This window comes from Lethenteron reissneri, chromosome 63 (assembly GCF_015708825.2).
Source record: "Lethenteron reissneri isolate LAM-NWPU_2019-01 chromosome 63, ASM1570882v1, whole genome shotgun sequence".
NCBI lineage: Eukaryota > Metazoa > Chordata > Hyperoartia > Petromyzontiformes > Petromyzontidae > Lethenteron > Lethenteron reissneri.
This window is the reverse complement of record NC_083841.1, coordinates 2,669,772-2,691,839: the sequence shown is the minus strand read 5'-3', so window position 1 is coordinate 2,691,839 and position 22,068 is coordinate 2,669,772. Positions and strand designations below refer to the sequence as shown.

Here is a 22,068-nt window from a genome sequence, read left to right as displayed (position 1 = left end):
CTCTGTTCTACGATAGCCGGCGCCAAACTGCGCCACACGGCCCTCCCACGTGGCTTTTATTTCTGACGACGCACGTACGAACCTGCGCACGTCACCGTTAAATGGTAAAGGGTTACATGAACCGTGTGGTGAGTCTCCTGTATTTGTAACTGCCAGCTCCTTCGGGGGCGCCATCGTATTGCGTGCCGTGTGCCGTTTCGAATCGATGGAATATTTTAACTCACAAATTCTTTCGGGTTGGGTTGTGTCGATCAAATGTGCGTTGTGAATAGTGGCGCTGTCTCACAGCCACCGTTACCTTGCGAGAGCTGCCCTCTGCATGGGTTGAACTTGTTATGCGTCGGATTATGTGACTGGTCTGCCATGTGAACGTACAGAACGTCATGGTTACACCAATTTTATAACCCCGTATGTTGAACTTCTTTCGCACCGTACATAGCCAACCGCGCTAATCGACGAAGTGTATAAACTGGTCTTCTTGGTTCTTTCGGTAAAGTCACGTAGAAGGGAAATAATAAAATAATAAAAATTTTACATGATAAAATACATTCTCACGACGTTTCGGCCACAACGCAAGCAGCCGTCCTCAGGTGAAGAACAGGTCTCAATATATAAACCTGCTTTAAACTAAACTTTTTTATTTTACCAGGTAAGGTCACCACTGAGCTATGGAGCTCTTTTTCAGACGTGAACTGGCCACAAATGATAGCTCAACGAAGTGACTCATCATCGTCGTGTGGAATGTATAGCGGCCAAATACTCTTTAAACGCGTGATCTTGATTCTAAATGTGGGGGGGAAAAAAACGGAGGACCCGGAGAAAAATCCACGCAACTACGAGGAGAGAGACACAAACTCCAAATATACAGCAGGAGTCGGGGTCGGGGTCGAACCCACGTGACAACGCTTTACCACGCTGCATGTTGCTGTTATCTCTGTATATGTAAAAGGAAAAGTTGTAAATATGTGTGTCTGTTCAAAATGTTTAGCCTACTTCCCGACATGCAACAAACTGGAAATTTGCCATGTGAGTACTTTCCAGACTGTACACCATGCACAAATTATAAAAATACACTTTTTGTGGGGGGGGGGGGGAGCTCAATAATGCATATATTTTTTACACAGCAAGTGAGCTTTGACGTCACATCTGTCATGTGACCCGCGCATGTGGAAGCGTAACGCATTGTACTGTAGCGGTTAGCGCGCCGCGCTACGAACCCAACGACCCGAGTTCGATTCCCGCTCACGGCCACCACCGGTGACGATTATTTTAATCGGTCCTGGGCCTCCGCTAGGTCGACTCAGCCTCAAACCATTAACTGCTGTGGTGTGTGAACATCGCCACTGGGGAGACAAAGGCGACCGGGTGTGGTGAATCCAAGTCCCGAGTAAAGCTAGTCAAATATTTGCGAGCATAAGACAAATCGCTTGCCCCAAACAGCACCATGTCGGCTACACGGGGGATCTTTGTCCTTCTTACAGGAGCCGTGATTAAGGCCAATGAGAGATGTGGGGAGTGTGGGGAGGGTTAAAAGGGGCAATTTGCATTGGACCTCGCACACAAGATGTGTCCGACACAGCAGGGCCTGTGTTTTCAAGGCCAAGGAATGAGAGTGGCTTCCCCCAAGGGGGGCATTCTACCCAGGGTCCTCGAGCGAACATCCCGGTTGCCCCTGGCCACCGTCGCTCAACGTAACCGTGTCTCGATGCCCGCCCTCCTGTGGAACTCCCGTCCACATCGTCGGGCTCGATGCCCGAAACTCGGGACAACTCCGCCGGCAGCGTCTCTCAAAAAACGACGTTCGTTTGCAACAATGTTGCCACGGGCCCGGCTCGGCCCGGCTGAGCCGACCCTCCGCGCGGCGCGCACGCAGATCGAACGTTGCTGCTGCTAATCGCCCGGCCGTAACGAGAGAGAGGAAATAACGTCTCGATTCTTTGCCGTCCATTTGGGCGACCGCAGCTGTGAGGGCATTTTGATGAAATTGGTCACTTTGGGGACTTCCCCCCTTGCCTCCGCCCTCCTTGCTCCATCAGCTGAGTTGGATGCGTGGCCCCCACCCAGAGCAGTGCATCTCTCCCTGCACTATGGATTTAATTAATTATTGAAACCCACGAACAAAAGCAGAGCTGCTTTTAAATTTTTTTTAAGACCTCTTTATTTTTTTTCAAAATGTAATTTCCATCAGGTCCCCCCTCCCCCGAAAGTATAAACAATTGCAACTCATCTTGTCCACCTATTATATCTGGCCTCTGCCATTCTAAGCTTGCGTATGGCAGCGATCTGTTCGGGAGCCAGATGTCAATTTTCGTTATGCTGCTGGGCTACAAGGAAGAGGGCTTCATGAAGAGAGTTTTGCGTGGTTTTGCTATTCCTCCGCTAAAGGAGCGGAGATGAAAGTGGTTTACTGCATGGGCGGCGAGAGCTTGGGGTTTGCTTGGCCACAATTGCACTGCTGCGGCTTGTCTTTAATGTGTACGTTATTTCCTGAGTAGGCTCTGTTCGATAACGCTACGTAGCTTTCGTAACGCGAATTTCTTGCGTACGTCAATAATGCATTGTTTTTTATACGGTGGATGCGAATTGAATATATAGCCAGTCGAGCGAACGTAATTACGTCACGGCGCGAGTAGGAATGAGATGTTATTAACCATGCAAAAAAGATTTAGCTACACATATTTGTACCATCTTATTTGACAGGTACTTTTCTACTTGACCGAGTGTTGACATCCCCAGCGTTTAACACCTACTGCTTTTTTGTATTTTGATTCTCAACATCGGTTTAGGTCGAGGTACACTGATTGTTCTCTAGCACATGACGACGTTGGCCAATTTCTCTTGTAGCCCCGCTCACCACCCCAACACGTGACATTCCCTGGTTACCACATTCAGATAAGCCCCTCCCCCCTTAACTTGTATTTAAGGACTGGTCTCTTGGAATTTTGCCTCACTTGATGCAGTAATTTTAACTGTGACGGTCCCACCTGAGGACGGAGACTTGTGTTGCCTCCGAAATGTCGTGATTTATTATTTCATTTTATTTATATTATTATATGGATATATTAAAAAATATATCCATTTTCCCCGGGAATCGCTGTGTCAAAAACCACCAATATGGGTACAAATGATGTTTAAGTGAAGTAAAATTTAGTTTGTTAATGAACAAAAAAAACTTTGTAGGAAAGAAGGTATTGATCTTGTTTTATTACAGAGCCACGCCAATCAACATCAATGAAACTCCGCCCATTTTTGTAAAGCTATTGCAACTACTGTACTGTAGAGGTGATCACGTGGATTTAATCGGAGTACATTGTTATTCCAAGAACAACAATCTACACAACTGTTTTTAGATGATTAATTTCGGCTTAAGGGGAAAAAAAATCCACGGGTTATGAATTCATGTCAAAATCTCAGGGGCCGCGAGGTTAACCCGCAAATCGGAATAACCGCACGCGGATAATCGAGAGACTAATGCATGTGGTGTTGCAACCACGGCAAATGTGATCGGCAGCATCGCCTAATCATTTGAACGTATTGGCGGTACACCGGCGGTGTGCAGTTGTGTATATATATACATAAAACAAAAAGGTACTTTTTTTGCAATAATTACGAAATTTTCCCGTGATTCGCAAGCACGGTCAGAAAATTTCGCGGATTTTGGTGGTGGCGGCGGCGGCGTCAAAATAGTTTTTTCGCGATGCCGCGAAATCGGCCGGAAAGCCGAATGCCGGTTAAAGTTTAGATTTGTAGAACGCCCTCTTACGAGACACACTGGTGTGTTAATGCTGCACCGGTTGAGTGCCGCCAAATACGTCCCGTTCGCCACTGCGGAGACCACTTGCGGGGGGGGGAGAGGCGGGGGGGGGGTGTGCCCAGCGTGCAAGCCCACATAAGGCAAAGCAAGTGAGGCTGGCGTGGGTGGGGAAGGGAAGTGTGTCTGTGTGTGTGTCTGTGCGCATGTGACGGCTGTGACGGATGATTGTAATACTTTTCTGACGGTGCAGCGCTACGAACCCGGCGGCCCGAGTTCGATTCCCGCTCACGGCCAACACCGGCGACGATTATCTGGACCGGTCCTGGGCCTCGCCGAGGTCGACTCGACCTCAAATGAGTGCCTGGTGCGGTGTGTAAAAACAACTGCCACTAGGGGAGACAAAGGCGGCCGGGTGTGTTAGTAGGTAGGGGGGGGGAGTGCGGAGGAGGGATGCGTCTTGCGTGGTGGGGGGAGGGGGGGATGGGTGTTTGGTGACTATTGTTGCCAGAGCAGGAGGAGGGAGATAGTGTACCGTTTACAGACGTGGAGAATGGCATGTGGGTGCGTTCGTGCGTGCAGTTGAAGCGGGGAGCGGTGGCGCCGCGGTTAGCGCTACTCTGCGCGGACGAAGCCGGTGGCACGAGTTCGATTTCCGTTTGACGGTCAACACCAAGTGGCGATTGTCTGAACCGGTCCTGGGCTCCGCTAGGTCGACTCAGCCTTAAAGGCGGACGGGCATGGTGCTCACCGCCCCCCACCGCCTGGTGTGCCGTCAGTCTGTTAAAGGCTATACGGGGGACCTTTGTCTTTGCAGCTGACGGGGTGTGGCGCTGAGCGTGCTGCGATGGGGCAACCCGAGTTCAGTTTCCGCTCGCGGCCAATAATGGTGACGGCGAATATCTCAACTGGTCCTGGGCCTCCCTCCCCTAGGTCGGCTCGGCCTTAAAAAATCGGTACCTGCTGCGGTGTGCGAACACCGGCACCGGGGAGACAAAGGCGGCTGGGCGTGGTGCTGGCCACCCACCCGCCCGCCTCGTGTGCCGTACCGGTGATAATAGGTGCTCGCAAACAGGAATGCTTCGACAGCCTTGTTAAAGCCTTAACGGGGTGGCCGGGTGGTGGGGGGGGTGGTGTTTGTGCGAGTTGGCAGGGTGGTGGGTCGAGACAGGGTGATTCATACGGGTGAGTGGGTGGCTGTGGTATGTGTGTGTGTTAGCTGGTGGTTTGGTACGTGCGGGGTGTATTAGTAGTAGGGTGGGTGTGTGAGTCAGTGTGTGTGTGTGTGTCAAAGGGTGGGGAGCGGTAGGGTAGCGGTTAGCGCTACGCTACGAACCTGGCCACCCGAGTTCGATTCCCGCTGACGGCCAACACCAAGTGACGATTATCTCAACTGGTCCTGGGCCCTCCCCTAGATCGACTCGGCCTCAAATGAGTACCTGGTGCCGAGTGTAACCGTTGCCACCGTGGGGGCGAAGTTGGCCTTCTTAACAGGTCCTCGCTAACAAGGCTACGGTGGTAAACAAGGTGGTAAACAAGGCTATGTGGTAAACAAGGCTACGGTGGTAAACAAAGCTACGGTGGTAAACAAGGCTGCTTACATGGCTGATCTTTGTCTCTTTGTAATGCAATCGTGGAGTGGGGGTGGGTGCGTGAGTGCATTCGCCTGTTAATCTGTTTATTGAGGGACCGTGCGTGTGCCGTGTGTGTGTGCGCGCGCGTGTGTGTGTGCGCGCGTGTGCGTGTGTGTGTGCGCGTGTGTGCGCGTGTGTGTGTGTGCGCGTGTGTGTGTGTGTGGCTTGTGCGTGTGTGTGCTGGGTGTGCTGTGTGTGTGTGCTGTGCTGTGTGCTGTGTGTGTGCGCGTGTGTGTGTGTGGCTTGTGCGTGTGTGTGTGCTGTGTGTGTGTGCTGTGCTGTGTGCTGTGTGTGTGTGTGTGCGCGTGTGTGTGTGTGGCTTGTGCGTGTGTGTGTGCTGTGTGTGTGTGTGTGCGTGCGCGTGTGCTGTGTGTGTGTGCGCGCTGTCCGTGGGGGTGGGGAGGAGAAGTGGAAGTGAGTGGGTGTCTGCGGGGGCGGTGGCTGCGAGTTGCGGCTGAGTCTGCGCGCGCATTTTTTTCCCTCCACTGCCCTCGCAACACAGGAAGGGTGCGGTCGTGTTCGGCGCTGGTTACTCGGACCACGAAGACACACGGCCCACGCGCTCGCGAGTGATCTCCGACTCCCACAATCCCCCTCGTCCTCGCACGCCGCGAAGAGGCGAAGCGGGTCGCGTACACGCACGGCAGGGGCCCCACCTGCTGCCGAGAGCAACAGCTTCCGTTCGACAACTTCAACGGGAGCGGCGGGCAAGCGGCGACCATGCCTCCGGCCGCCGTGGTCTTCAACTCGCAGGCGGTGACGTCGCGCCTGGGCGTCGTGCGCGTGCTCCAGGTCGCCTTCACCTGCGTCGCCTTCAGCCTCGTGGCGCACAGCGGAGGCAAGGCGCACTCGTACGGCGACTTCTGCATGTTCGCCTGGTGCGCTTGCTTCGCCTGCTCGCTCCTCATGCTCCTCCTCGAGCTGCTGGGCCAGCGAGGCTGCGCGCAGATCTCCTGGCAGAACCTGACGGTCACGTACGCCATGCTGGCCGCGCTGCTGCTGCTGTCCGCCTCCGTGCTGCATCCCGTCTACCGGCTGCGCGAGATCTCGTGCAGCAACTGCGAGCAGCGCACCTTCACCATCGTGGCGACCGTCTTCTCGTGCCTCGCCTTCCTCGCCTACGCCGCAGAGGTGGCGCTGACGCGGGCACGGCCCGGGGAGGTCACCGGCTACATGGCCAGCGTGCCCGGCTTGCTCAAGGTGCCCCCCGGCGGAAACGCCACACGCACGCAGGGTAGAATTGCGCCGAATTGCTTGTCTGGGTCGCTGTGTAGAGTTGGGACTGCTTGAGGTACACACACGGCCACACAGACCCGATAGGTAGATGGAAAAAAGATACCACAGCAGATGGAAATGAGGGACTCGTTCTAATAGCTGGCTTTAAAATCGTAAAACTAGATTCAAGACCTGGGCTTAAAATTCTAGATGTCGATTTAAAACGTGGGTTTAGATGGCGGCAGATATGAACCCATACTTTTTTCAGGCTCGCAAGTTTCATAAGATGCATAAAACCCGGGGGTTTTAAGGCACATCAGATTGATTTTAATCCTGGGTTCATGAAGCCAGAATTAAAATCTGGGTTTATAAAGCCTTACATGAATGTACATTTTGGCCTTATAATACCAGGCAGCAAAATAAAACCTCAATTCATGGGGCATAATTCAATCTTGGAACTTTTAAGGGTGATGTATATTAAACCTGGGTGAGGCCACAGCCAACATTTAAAACCTGGGTTCAAAAGATGTCAACGTTGGTTGTATGAGGCCAGCATATTTGAATCCTAGGCTAATAAAGCCTTTTACAAATTAAAAACCTGGGTTCATAAGACAAAGATAAGTTAAAACCATTGTGTTTTTTTGTTCTCCCTCCGCTAAATCGCACACGTGCGTGTGTCCACACGTTTCGCGCCCCCAGGTGCTGGAGGCGTTCGTGGCGTGCCTCATCTTCGTGGTGCTGGCAGATCGTCCGGGGCTGTACTCGCGCTACCCGGCGCTGCAGTGGTGCCTGGCCGTGTACTGCGTCTGCTTCGTGCTGGTGGCGGTCATCATCCTGCTCACCGTGTGCCAGAGCACGGGCCGACTCTGCCTGCCCTTCGACCGCTTCCTGGCCCTGTGCGGCCTAGTGGCCGTGCTTGCCTACGTGACGGCCGCGGTGCTGTGGCCCGTCTACTGCTTCTCCGACAAGTACGGCGAACCCCGGCGCTCCTCGTCCTATTGCCGCGACGTCGGCAGCTGCGACTGGGACATGCAGCTGGCCGTCACCGTGTTCACCTACATCAACCTGCTGGCCTACGTGGCCGACATGGTGTACTCGAGCCGCCTGGTCATCATCAGCCGCACGCTGTAGCGTCTTGGCGGGCCGCGGGACGGGCCGGGCCCATGGGGACTGGCTGCTTTCCGTGTCACGTGATGCTTGTAGAGATCCGCTAGCTATAGGGGTGAGCGTTCACTCGCTTGGAAATCTGTTGGTGAATGGTTACCCCGATGACTAACGGATCTCCATGACGGTCAGTGGTCGCCCCGTTAACTCGGCGGCGGTGACGGGGGGGGGTGACGGATGCCCGTCGTGTATTTTTGTGTGCGAGGTCTGGATGCCTAGAGATTGTTTTAACGTGTGGTGAGGGCGGCGCACACAACGCCTTGACTTGTGTGTTACCACTGCCTCCCCACCCGCACAGTCGCTAGAGATCTCTCTCTCTCTCTCTCCTCAGTTGTGCTGTAGCAGGTCTTCACGTCAGTCTCCTGTGTAAAGTCTGTCTCGGTTAATTTTGGGGAGCGGGAGTCGGGTTAAAATGAAGAGGCTAAGCTCGTCAAGCAAACTGCGCTTGGCAGCGTAAGAAACGGCATTCGGTTGGCTTCACCGGTTTGCCACTGGCAAACCTCTCTGTTTCATGATTGGCTGTCAAAATATCCAGAAACTCTAGGGTTGGAGAAAAGCGTCACTTTGGTGAGATATTTCCTGACCCACCATTAGAATGCAACAAGACAAAGACAAAGCTTTCCCCCCGTATAGCCTCGAGACTTTTGGGGCAAGTGCTGCTAGCGAGCAGCACCTATGAAGGCCGGCACAGCACACGAGGGGGTGGGTGGCCAGCACCACGCCCAGCCGCCTTTGTCTCGCTAGTGGAATTTTTTTAAAGCACCCCGGGACTCATTTGAAGCTGAGTCGACCTAGGGGAGGCCCCAGGACCGGTTCGGATAATCTTCACTGGTGTTGGCCGTGAGCGGGATTCGAACTCGGGTCGCCGGGTTCATAGAGCAGTGTGCTTCCCCCTACTGATCCCAACAATACACACACACGCCATACAGTGCGTGTATTGCGGGTGTGAGAATTGATTTTAATCGGTGCGTAGTTTAAGCAAGCCCAGGGCCACAGCTATAAAAGAAAATACAGTTATAGAGGCCGGCTTAACAGATATCTATGCCAGTGTAAAATGGTCACTTAAGCCATAATTATTAACGCTTGGTGAATTTTTTACGACATCGTTATGACATTCTACTGCCACGGTCGTGTTGCGGGTTCACAGACTGTATTTGCAATCCAGAAGGTCGCAGGTTTCGACTCCCCCTCTCCCGGCACGACCGCTGAAACGACGGAGCAAGTTCCTCGAATCTGCAAACCCGCCGCCGCCACATCCCTGTTCCACCCATCAACATAAAATTGGCGCGCCACCACAGTTGAGTAAACGCAACTGTGGCTGTCGCCTGATGTTGTGACTGCTGGCGAAACGTCGTACCCGAATTGTAAGTGTGTGTTTACTCTCCAACACACACCGGTGGTGCTGTGCTCGTGACGAATTGGCACGTTTAGTTTGCGTGACACAAACCCTTACTAGTTGGCAGCGTAGGGTGGTGGCGGGTTTAACGAAACGTTTATATATTTACTTGATCTGACCCCAAAACAACGACCTGTATTATGGACCCTAACTGCACTCGGCTATTTACACACACCGTGCCTCCCAACAGCAGCAGCAGCAACATCAATTACTGCGAATAAAGCAAAACTTCATATCAAACGTGGCATCTCTGAAGCCACTTGGGTGGCGGGAGGGGGGGGAGTTGGAGTGTTGGTGGGTCAGTGGGGATGCTCGCTCATCCGCTCGCCCACCATCTCTCCCACTTGGGCTCGTTATGATATTTTTTTTGTCTTCTATTCACAAAAACAACCTCTTATGGATAAACTCGTCACTTACCGAGGCTCCCACAAGGCCGTGCGGGTGGGCGTGTTGTGCGGTTTGGTGCCCGCTATCGTAAGAGGGCGGTGGTCGTGTGGCTACAGTTCGGGGCGGCGAGCAACGACGTCTTTGAAGTCAACGGCGCTGCTGCTGCTGTTGCTGCTACGCCTCTCTGAATCAAAAATTTACACGGAAACCGCGTACGTTTTTCCGAGCTTCGGCGATGAACGGGACAACGACCCTGCAGCTTGCAGAGGTCTCGGAATGCGAAAGGGTTACATTTACTCACCCGCTGAATCACTCATGCCAAAGAAGTTTTCTTTTCGCTGTCTTTTTTTCCGTGCTTTTTTTTTACTACCATTTTGTCAAAAAATGTTTGTACTCGCTCCTGTTGATGCACTGGAAGAAGTAGTTAGTTGTAGTCTTGAACCATCCGAGCAGACCTGCGCCCGCCGCTGCTTGTCGCCGTCGCACCGTTGTGCAGTCAGCAGGTTTGCTCGTGCAAGTGAGCGGCAGTAGTTTACTCCAGCACAAAGTTTTGGGAGCAACGGACAACAACAGAATCTCCCTCTCGCCCGAAAAGTAAAATTATAAAGGATGAATTTTATCCATCGACCGGTCCGGTCTTCCGGAACCAACGCTTTTCGTCTTCTTGTAATTGTTCCCAGTTTTATTCCAATCGCGCTCTCTCTCGGCCACGTACGGGATGTTGAACTTCTTTCGTGCCGTACGTAGCCGACCCTGCTCATCGGAGGTACGGGGGAAGGACAAGAAACTCTGGGTCGCTGTGCGAGTCTGTGTGTGTGTTAAAACTTGTTTGGCATCGTACGTAGCCGACCATCAAACTAAACACAAAAAGCAGTTCTAGAGAAATGAGACTGTCAATCTGGATGATGATTTAAAAGTGTGCGTAGCTCCCGTGGTTTCCTAATATCGGAAGGGAAGAGCGTTCCAGACGGCCGCGGAAGCGCATCTGAAAGCGCCGCGCGACGATGCGGTGACCACCGCCTTTGTTCGATGTCCATCCAACCCTGCGTGCCGTGAGGAGGAGTGGAGTTCAGTCCACGTGATGGCTGCCATCACAAGGACTCGAGCCCAGGTACTCGGTGAGTCTCGGCTCGACTCTCTTGACCCCTGACCCACACAACCGCCTTTTAAACGTGTATCTTATACGGAGAGACCGAATGATCACGTCTGCTTAGATACGTTTTCTCGCAGCGCATCACTTAGTTTCGCAGGATATTCGAAAGCTGCTGCTCGCTCACTCTCCCCGATGCTTTTTCGGGTTGCACCGCTGCGGGGAGCTGCTTTGGGGATTTATTTATCGAAATGAGGCTCCCCCTGGCACGTGCAGAGAAACGTCAAGGACACGAGGCCAGACAAGCGCGCCGTTTACAGCCAGAAAATAAATGGCCCGCGGTGTTTTCGGGTGAAGTTCAGGGAAGGTCTAAGTCACAGTCGTTGCCTTTAAAACACTGGATCACAGCCGTGGGCAACCAAGAACAAACCAAAAACAACGAATGTGGGACTCCACAACAACAACAACCGCCACTAAGTGGCGGTGACGTCACCATACCCGTACCCGGCCGCACCAGGGTCGCAAACGGGTACCCGTACCCTACCCGATCGGGTACCCTACCCGTACCCGGCCGGGAACGGGTAGGGTACCCGATTGCGACCTCTGGGATGAAGCCATGTTGCAGGCGTGGGTGGGTTGATTCTAGGAACTTGAATTGTGAGAAGAGACAAGATATTGGGAAATGAGTGACAAATAGTTACTCACCAGTGACTCACGGCCTACCCGTACCCGTACCTGGCCGCACTAGGGTCGCAGCCGGGTATCGGGTAGGGTACGGGTATCGGGTACCCGGTTGTGACCTCGAGTCTCCTGACGGTGAAACGTCGAGGAACAAAAGGCGGGGGTGGTGCGGGAGAGCCGTCCTCCGTTCTTGCGATGTGGCCGCGCGGGCGGGACAACGTCTTGAACGGGATGATGTCATCGACGGGGGGATAAGACCGATCCTCGACGAGACTTGGGTATCACGATCATCGCGGTCATCGCAGTCATCGCGGTCATCGCGATCATTACCATCGGGCTCCAAGAGGCTCGCGGACGACGCCCGCGTGCGTACGGAAGGGGCCGCGCATCCTGTTTGGAGCCTCGACTTGCAGGAGAATCCCAAGTCTCGTCGCATGACTGACGGACTGACGTGGCCCGGCATCATTTGACACGTGGGAGCTTTGACCGACAAGAGGGCGGGCTCGAGAGGGCTGGGGTCACGTGCACTGGGAACTGGGACACCCGGCAATCAGCTTGGCAGTCCACGTCGTTCCGTTTGTCTGACCGGAATAGCGTAGAGGTTGTGTACGTTGCGAGAATCGCGTTTCGTGTTCATGGTCCGTGCATCTGTAAAGGACATCGAAGACGATCACGTGATACAGATCGGCCTATTACCCGCTCGGTAATTGCTCTTCTAGGGCGATCCTGATTTGATTCTGGCGGAACAGCCACTGACGATTGATGGTCTGGCCAGCTAAGCGTGGGTTTGGCTTGGGGATGATTCAAATGGGATTTGTTTTCGTGGAGGGAGTTGTTGGTTTGTGTTGCGATAGAGGATAGAAGGTTCTGGAGCGGTCGGTGGGGATAGCCCCTGCCTGGAGACTGCCGATGGTGTAAGCGCCAGAGGTCGCAAACGGGTTTTGATTCCTTACCTGTACCCGTACCCGGCCGCACCAGGGTCGCAAACGGCTACCCGTACGCTACCGGTACCCTACCCGAAATGAGTGACAAACGGTTACTCACCGGTGACTCACGGCCTACCCGTACCCGGCCGGGTACGGGTAGCCGGGTATCGTGTAGGGTACGGGTATCGGGTACCCGGTTGTGACCTCTGGTAAGCGCCTCGAAGTCCTGCGAATGAAGGCGACGTTTAGGGAACGGCACGTGTGCTGGGCTCTTCCACACACACACCGCGGAGCGGCTGAAAAGGCCCACCCACACTGGTCCAAATACATTTTTAAAACAACTGACTGTGAATTCAAAGCCGTCGGGTGTCTGTGGTTGTTGTTGTTGTTGATGTAGCGTAACGACGCATGACGTTGCTGGATGTTTCAATAAACATTTCTGTTTACGACACAGATCTTCTCTCCGGGAAATGTCTCGTTGCGGAGTGTCCTCCGTGTGGACACTGCACTGGATATCTGAGAGGCAAAGGAGCTGCCCTGCATTTGCTCACTCGCGTCATTGCTGGTGGAAGGGCAACCACTTCTCGAGGTGGGCTCTAAGAGAACCCCCCCCCCCCCCCCCTCTCGATGTTGGCCTACTCTTCCACACCGATGCGGCTGGCATCCTGCAACAAACATTCCTGCGGAGGGAGCTGGTAGGAACGTTGGGTTGCTCGGTCAATGGCCAGGGTCAACGGCGGCGTGGTGTATTCCGCAAATATGTCCGACTGTGAGGGCGGGCACAAGCCGGCGTGAGTAGGTTAAACGTTGAGTTTTATAAGGGCACCACGGGGTGACCAGCATCTCCCCACCCAGCCCCTCCCCACCCTCCCCTCTCCACCCAGCCCCACCCCTCCCATTTTTGGATGCACGACGGACGGTTGGACACAATAATTCCCTGTGGGCTGGTGGAACCAGGAGGTTCCTACCAGTAAATGCTTTCAAGCTATCAACTCCGGTTCAGTGATTCTGCACTTGCTCTATTACTATAGTACTATACCGCCTTCAACTGTTATGAACGACCGGGTGTTTAAGGTTAGCGATTTGTCGTATTATCCGGCTGTGTAGCAAATTAAAAAATACACAATTACTTTACTGTGCAAGTTACAAATGTGTGTTTGAATATTCACGTGTTTTTATTTTATTTTAGGGCCCCTTTATAACATCCTGCTACAGATCCCGCACCAGCTTCATCCGGCACCGATCTACATCACCAGCCGTTACGGAAGAAGAAGTAGAAGAAGACAATGATTATTGTTGTGCTTTGTTTACCCAGGAGACAGCCTTCGCCGAGCCTCCGAGGAATTGTTTTATTTCAGGAGACGTCCTGCCAAGTTTCTTTCGCAGCCGTGCGCGTTGCTGCTGCTGCCGCTGCTGCCGCTGTGATCCGAGTTGATTCGTTTGCGGGCCATTGCTCAACAGCGTGGCAGGATGTGGTCAATACCAGTTGCACTTTTTCTTCTTGGTTCTTTCGGTAAAGTCACGTACAAGGGAAATAATAAAATAATAAATAATAAAATACAATTTTCACGACGTTTCGGCCACAATGCAAGCAGCCGTCCTCAGGTGAAGAACAGGGCGTCTGAATGAGGACGGCTGCTTGCGTTGTGGCCGAAACGTCGTGAGAATTATTTAATAATGTTTTTATTTTATTATTTCCATTCTACGTGACTTTACCGAAAGAACCAAGAAGATGAATCCCTGCAGTCACGAAAGCTTTAAAATAATTGTATAATGTTTTATTTTTATTATTGTATTATTTCCCTTCTACGTGACTTTACCGAAAGAACCAAGAAGATGAATCCCTGCAGTCACGAAAGCTTTAAAATAATTGTATAATGTTTTATTTTTATTATTGTATTATTTCCCTTCTACGTGACTTTACCGAAAGAACCAAGAAGATGAATCCCTGCAGTCACGAAAGCTTTAAAATAATTGTATAATGTTTTATTTTTATTATTGCATTATTTCCCTTCTACGTGACTTTACCGAAAGAACCAAGAAGATGAATCCCTGCAGTCACGAAAGCTTTAAAATAATTGTATAATGTTTTATTTTTATTATTGTATTATTTCCCTTCTACGTGACTTTACCGAAAGAACCAAGAAGATGAATCCCTGCAGTCACGAAAGCTTTAAAATAATTGTATAATGTTTTATTTGTATTATTTTATTATTTCCCTTCTACATGACTTTACCGAAAGAACCAAGAAGATGAATCCCTGCAGTCACGAAAGCTTTAAATCGAAACCAGTTTCACTGTTTGGGTTCTTTTTAACTCTGGGAAGAAACCGGAAAACCTTGGAGGATATCCCTGCAAGAGGCACCCGAGTCAGGAATGGAACCCAATGCACACGACGTGGAACCCGAGGCATTCACCCAGCAGTGGATCGAACAAAACAAGTGGCTGTAACACGTGCAGCAATCGTCCTTTGCTCTATTGTTCCTCCCCCTCCTCCTCCACCACCACCACCCGCCACACACTCACCCACTCCCCCCACCACCCCCACCCGCCACACACCACACACACACACCCACTCACCCCACCACCACCACCCGCCACACACCACACACACACCCACTCACCCCACCACCACCACCCGCCACACACCACACACACACACCCACTCACCCCACCACCACCACCCGCCACACACCACACACACACACCCACTCACCCCACCACCACCACCCGCCACACACCACACACACACACCCACTCACCCCACCACCACCACACACCACACACCACACACACACCCACTCACCCCACCACCACCACACACCACACACCACACACACACCCACTCACCCACCACCACCACACACACACCCACTCACCCCACCACCACCACCCGCCACACACCACACACACACACCCACTCACCACCACCACCACCACCCCCACACACCACACACACACACCCACTCACCCCACCACCACCAACCCGCCACACACCACACACACACACCCACTCACCCCACCACCACCACCCGCCACACACACACACACACACACCCACTCACCCCACCACCACCACCCGCCACACACACACACCCACTCACCCCACCACCACCACCCGCCACACACCACAACACACACACCCACTCACCCCACCACCACCACCCGCCACAACACCACACACACACACCCACTCACCCCACCACCACCACCCGCCAACACCACACACACACACCCACTCACCCCACCCCCACCACCCGCCACACACCACACACACACACCCACTCACCCCACCACCACCACCCGCCACACACCACACACACACACCCAACTCACCCCCACCACCACCACCCGCCACACACCACACACACACACCCACTCACCCCACCACCACCACCCGCCACACACCACACACACACACCCACTCACCCCACCACCACCACCCGCCACACACCACACACACACACCCACTCACCCCACCACCACCACCCGCCACACACCACACACACACACCCACTCACCCCACCCCACCACCCGCCACACACCACACACACACACCCACTCACCCCACCACCACCACCCGCCACACACCACACACACACACCCACTCACCCCACCACCACCACCCGCCACACACCCACACACCACAACCCACTCACCCCACCACCACCACCCGCCACACACCACACACACCACACCCACTCACCCCACCACCACCACCCGCCACACACCACACACACACCCACTCACCCCACCACCACCACCCGCCACACACCACACACACACACCCACTCACCCCACCACCACCACCCGCCACACACCACACACACACACCCACTCACCCCACCCCACCACCCGCCACACACCACACACACACACCCACTCACCCCACCACCACCACCCGCCACACACCACACACACACACCCACTCACCCCACCACCACCACCCGCCACACACCACACACACACACCCACTCACCCCACCACCACCACCCGCCACACACCACACACACACACCCACTCACCCCACCACCACCACCCGCCACACACCACACACACACACCCACTCACCCCACCACCACCACCCGCCACACACCACACACACACACCCACTCACCCCACCACCACCACACACCACACACACACACCCACTCACCCCACCACCACCACACACCACACACACACACCCACTCACCCCACCCCACCACCCGCCACACACCACACACACACACCCACTCACCCCACCACCACCACCCGCCACACACCACACACACACACCTACTCACCCCACCACCACCACCCGCCACACACCACACACACACACCCACTCACCCCACCACCACCACCCGCCACACACCACACACACACACCCACTCACCCCACCACCACCACCCGCCACATACTCACCCACTCACCCCACCACCACCACCCGCCACACACCACACACCCACTCACCCCACCCCACCACCCGCCACACACCACACACACACACCCACTCACCCCACCACCACCACCCGCCACACACCACACACACACACCCACTCACCCCACCACCACCACCCGCCACACACCACACACACACACCCACTCACCCCACCACCACCACCCGCCACACACCACACACACACACCCACTCACCCCACCACCACCACCCGCCACACACCACACACACACACCCACTCACCCCACCACCACCACCCGCCACACACCACACACACACACCCACTCACCCCACCACCACCACACACCACACACACACACCCACTCACCCCACCACCACCACACACCACACACACACACCCACTCACCCCACCCCACCACCCGCCACACACCACACACACACACCCACTCACCCCACCACCACCACCCGCCACACACCACACACACACACCTACTCACCCCACCACCACCACCCGCCACACACCACACACACACACCCACTCACCCCACCACCACCACCCGCCACACACCACACACACACACCCACTCACCCCACCACCACCACCCGCCACATACTCACCCACTCACCCCACCACCACCACCCGCCACACTCCACACACCCACTCACCCCACCCCACCACCCGCCACACACCACACACACACACCCACTCACCCCACCACCACCACCCGCCACACACCACACACACACACCCACTCACCCCACCACCACCACACACCACACACACACACCCACTCACCCCACCACCACCACACACCACACACACACACCCACTCACCCCACCCCACCACCCGCCACACACCACACACACACACCCACTCACCCCACCACCACCACCCGCCACACACCACACACACACACCTACTCACCCCACCACCACCACCCGCCACACACCACACACACACACCCACTCACCCCACCACCACCACCCGCCACACACCACACACACACACCCACTCACCCCACCACCACCACCCGCCACATACTCACCCACTCACCCCACCACCACCACCCGCCACACACCACACACCCACTCACCCCACCCCACCACCCGCCACACACCACACACACACACCCACTCACCCCACCACCACCACCCGCCACACACCACACACACACACCCACTCACCCCACCACCACCACCCGCCACACACTCACCCACTCACCCCACCATCGCTCACAAGCTGAGCTTTCCAGAGAGCGGAAAATGTGACGCTGATCCTGGAGTTTTGGGGGAAGCCGATGGAGCGAGGGTGGTGGAGGGGGTGGAACTCCGAGGAGACCCGCGGAGTGCGTGGGCCTGGGTGGGTGGGTGGGTGATGAGTGGGGAATGATGATTTGAAACAGATGGGAGAGAAGACGATGGGGGGGGGGGTGGGGGAGTGTTGGTTCTGAGGGTACAAGTCACTGCTGCCTCAAACCCTGGCCAACTAGCCAGCCAGACTATTGTACTCCATCTTCTTGGTTCTTTCGGTAAAGTCACTTAGAAGGGAAATAATAAAATAATGAAAATAAAACATAATAAAATACAATTCTCACTGAATTCTCAGTGAGTAATAAAAATAAAACAATAAAATACAATTCTCACTGAATTCTCAGTGAGAATTGTATTTTATTATGTTTTAATATCTACTGAATTCTCAGTGAGAATTGTATTTTACTATGTATTATTTTTATTATTTTATTATTTCCCTTCTACGTGACTTTACCGAAAGAACCAAGAAGATGAATCCCTGCAGTCACGAAAGCTTTAAATCGAAATATTGCACTCCAGTTGACTCTGACAATTCAACCAATGCGAACCACACTCTAAACCCGAACCAACGAGTCAACGACACCATGACACTTCGCTCGACCCTTACCGATTACAAATTAGCAGGTCAGACACTGGCCACTGCCTTCCCACTGATCCTACCTCGACCCTTGACCCCACTCCCGGGGTGCCTCACCGCTACTCGATTGAAAAACTAAAACACGATTTTTCTTTGAAATGAAATAGTTCAGTTTTATTTGGAAATTTTAAGACCGCCACCGGGCTACGTGGCGATCACAAATGGTCGCTCAACCAAGTGGCCCATCATCACGTGGGACATTTATAGCAGACAGATACTCTGAACGCGCGGTTCTAAATGTGGAGGGGGAATCCCGGAGGACCCGGAGAAAAATCCACGCGACGACGGGGAGAAGAGAGACACGCAAACTCCAAATATACAGCAGCAGCAGCAGGCGTCAGGGTTGGGATCGAACCCACGACCTCCTGCATACCAGGCGAGGTAGTTAACATCTCATAGCCACCGCGGCGCCCGTGCTGCTAGCAGGGGCAGTGGCCACCACCACCACCATCACCAGCAGCACCACCAGCACCACCACCAGCACCAACACCACCACCAGCACCACCACCAGCACCACCAGCACCACCACCACTGTGACCAGGAATGACCTCTCTGCTCTTGCGGTCACAAGCGAGCACTGCCGCCAAAGTGTTTCATGGAACAGGGAGAGAAACCCGCAGTAAAAGCCACAATGGCGCGTATGTGTGTACGTGTAGCAGTAATAATAATAACAACGAGCAGAGAGCGCTCGCAACAGTGAGAGGCATTCATTGATTTCTGCTGCTGCAGCTCCCCCTGGGCGAGCCGGTCTCGTGATCCCCACACCGCACAGAGGCAACTTTGCTGATCCCAGAGAGGCAACTTTATTGACCCCAGAGAGGCAACTTTGTTGACCCCAGAGAGGCAACTTTGTTGACCCCAGAGAGGCAACTTTGTTGACCCCAGAGAGGCAACTTTGTTGACCCCGTGGTGCGACACGTGGCTGATTGTGGGGGGGGGGGGGGTAAGTGAATTCCCAAACGAGAACTTTATTGAAGAAGACCCGACGAAGCGACGGCTCTCTGGTTTCTCTGGTTCTCTGTGCTGCCCCAGACGACAGCGGCGGTGTACCGATCTCGGTAGCCGTGTCCAGTCAAAGGTGCATGGAGGGTGGTCTGTCCTCCATGAATGATGGCACTCCATTTGGTGCAAACCCTAAGGCGTTCATCACCAATGGATGCCCGATACAACACGCGTACTCTGGCGGGACACGCAGACGCCAACCCAGCTCGCAACCCCACGTGCCCGTTGGTTGGATGGCTTAAAACGTTCAGGGTACAATTGTATCCTTAACATCCCTTGGTGTGGACCAATCAGTTTCAAGGACAATGCATATATTATCAGAGTGTGTTTTTGTTTGCATTTTGACTGCAAGTATTGTGGTTAATGCAGTTACATGAATCCTCGTAAAAAGGTTTCAGTTTTGTTGCCAGAAAAAAGGTGAGAAACCCCTATTATAAAGTCACGTAGAAGGGGAATAATAAAAATAAAACATAATAAAATACAATTATCACGACGTTTCGGCCACAACGCAAGCAGCCGTCCTCAGGTGAAGACCAGGTCTGTCGGAAAGACAGACGCTGTCTTTCCGGGCTGACAGTCCACGGACCTGTTCTTCACCTGAGGACGGCTGCTTGCGTTGTGGCCGAAACGTCGTGAGAATTGTATTTTATTATGTTTTATTTATTATTTTATTATTTCTATTCTACGTGACTTTACCGAAAGAACCAAGAAGATGAATCCCTGCAGTCACGAAAGCTTTAAATCGAAATTTAATTGTGACCTATTTCTTTTTGCGAACGCCATACAACCCAAATTAATTCATCCCCCGCCCCCCCCCCCCCCATTTATTGTGGTCAAAAAAATGTCCTTGGGTGTGGCTCTCTGTGCTGTGTGAATATTTTTAGAAAGTGTCCTCACTGGGACGACCGCGAGCACATTGCGGCTCTTGGCGGGCGCAGAGAAATAAAAAAAATCCCACCACACAATTTAGCGGGAGTTTCCTCTTGCAATTGCAATTTTTTTTACACAAAATTACGAGAAATCCCTGGCGCCACGTTTGAGCCTTGGGAGAGACGGGCAGAGCCACAAAGACAAAGATCCCTCCGCCCCGGATGGGCTTAAACGTCGTACTCAGATTGTAAATGTTGTGGCTTGGCTCTCTAACACACCGGTTAGTGCTGTACTCGTATACTACACTATACACTACACTATACACTATACTATACACTAGTGCTGTACTAGTATACTACACTACACTATACACTACAATAGTGCTGTAGTATTATACTACACTATACCCTACACTATACACTACACTATACACTACTATACACTACACTATACACTACACTATACACTACACTGCACACTAGTGCTGTACTAGTGACGAATTGGCCACGTTCTGTTTACGTGACAACCCTTACTAGTTGGCCGTGTCGGGTGGTGGCGGGTTTTAACGACACATTTATATATTTACGCGATCTAACCCAAACAAAACCTCCATTATGGATGATATTGGTCGCGAAAGCCTCCTACGTGTTAGACCCTCAACAGACTGTAGGGGCAAGTGCTGTTAGCGAGTAGAAACCTACGAAGACCGGCACGGCACATGAGGGGGTGGGTGGCCAGCACCACGCCCGGCCGCCTTTGTCTCCCCAGTAGCGATGTTTTTACGCACCGCACCAGGTACTCATTTGAGGCTGAGTCTACCCAGGGGAGCTCCAGGACCGGTTCAGATAATCGTCACGGCCGTGAGCGGGAATCGAACTCGGGTGGCCGGGTTCGTAGCGCAGCGTAGCGCTAACCGCTGCACCACCGCTCCCCACACAGAAAACACACACACGGGCACACACGGACACCGCACTAGGCACTCATTTTAGGCTGAGTCGACCTAGGGGAGACACAGATATTTGCCACCGGTGTCGGCCTCGAGCAGGAATCGAACTCGGCTCGCCAGGTTCGTAGCGCAGCGTGGCGCTAACCGCTGCACCACCGCTCCCCACACAGACACACACACGCACCACACCCTTGGGTCGTGAAGTGGTGAAACGAGGCATATGCCCTCCCACGCGTGTGACATTCTGCACAGCTACACCGTTACGTTTCTAGGGGCGAGAGGGTTTGGTGGTAGTGATGTGGTGGTGGTGGTGGTGTGGAGGCGAGGGGGGTGGGTGCCGTTACGCAGAGTGTGACATTCTGCACAGCTACACCGTTACGTTTCTAGGGGCGAGAGGGTTTGGTGGTGATGTGGTGGTGGCGTGGGGGTGGGTTGCCGGTACGCAGAGTGTGACATTCTGCACAGCTACACCGTTACGTTTCTAGGGACGAGAGGGTTTGGTGGTGATGTGGTGGTGGCGTGGGGGTGGGTTGCCGGTACGCAGAGTGTGACATTCTGCACAGCTACACCGTTACGTTTCTAGGGACGAGAGGGTTTGGTGGTGATGTGGTGGTGGCGTGGGGGTGGGTTGCCGGTACGCAGAGTGTGACATTCT

General features: G+C 53.7%; 1 protein-coding gene across 1 annotated transcript; it reads left to right on the top strand.

Moving 5' to 3' along the window:
• The first annotated feature begins 5,874 nt into the window (after positions 1–5,874).
• Positions 5,875–12,693, top strand: LOC133358710 (myeloid-associated differentiation marker homolog). Its single transcript, XM_061577149.1, has 2 exons — positions 5,875–6,585; positions 7,300–12,693. The coding sequence occupies exons 1-2, from the start codon at positions 6,106–6,108 to the stop codon at positions 7,729–7,731; spliced, it is 912 nt and encodes a 303-aa protein (XP_061433133.1). The 5' UTR covers positions 5,875–6,105; the 3' UTR covers positions 7,732–12,693.
• Positions 12,694–22,068: the final 9,375 nt, after the last annotated feature.

Bases quoted from the DNA above. Each gene is read 5' to 3' on its own strand.
- LOC133358710 (XM_061577149.1), top strand. From the start codon at position 6,106: ATGCCTCCGGCCGCCGTGGTCTTCAACTCGCAGGCGGTGACGTCGCGC. The intron at 6,586-7,299 runs GTGCCCCCCGGC...TCGCGCCCCCAG, and splicing joins GCGTGCCCGGCTTGCTCAAG to GTGCTGGAGGCGTTCGTGGC.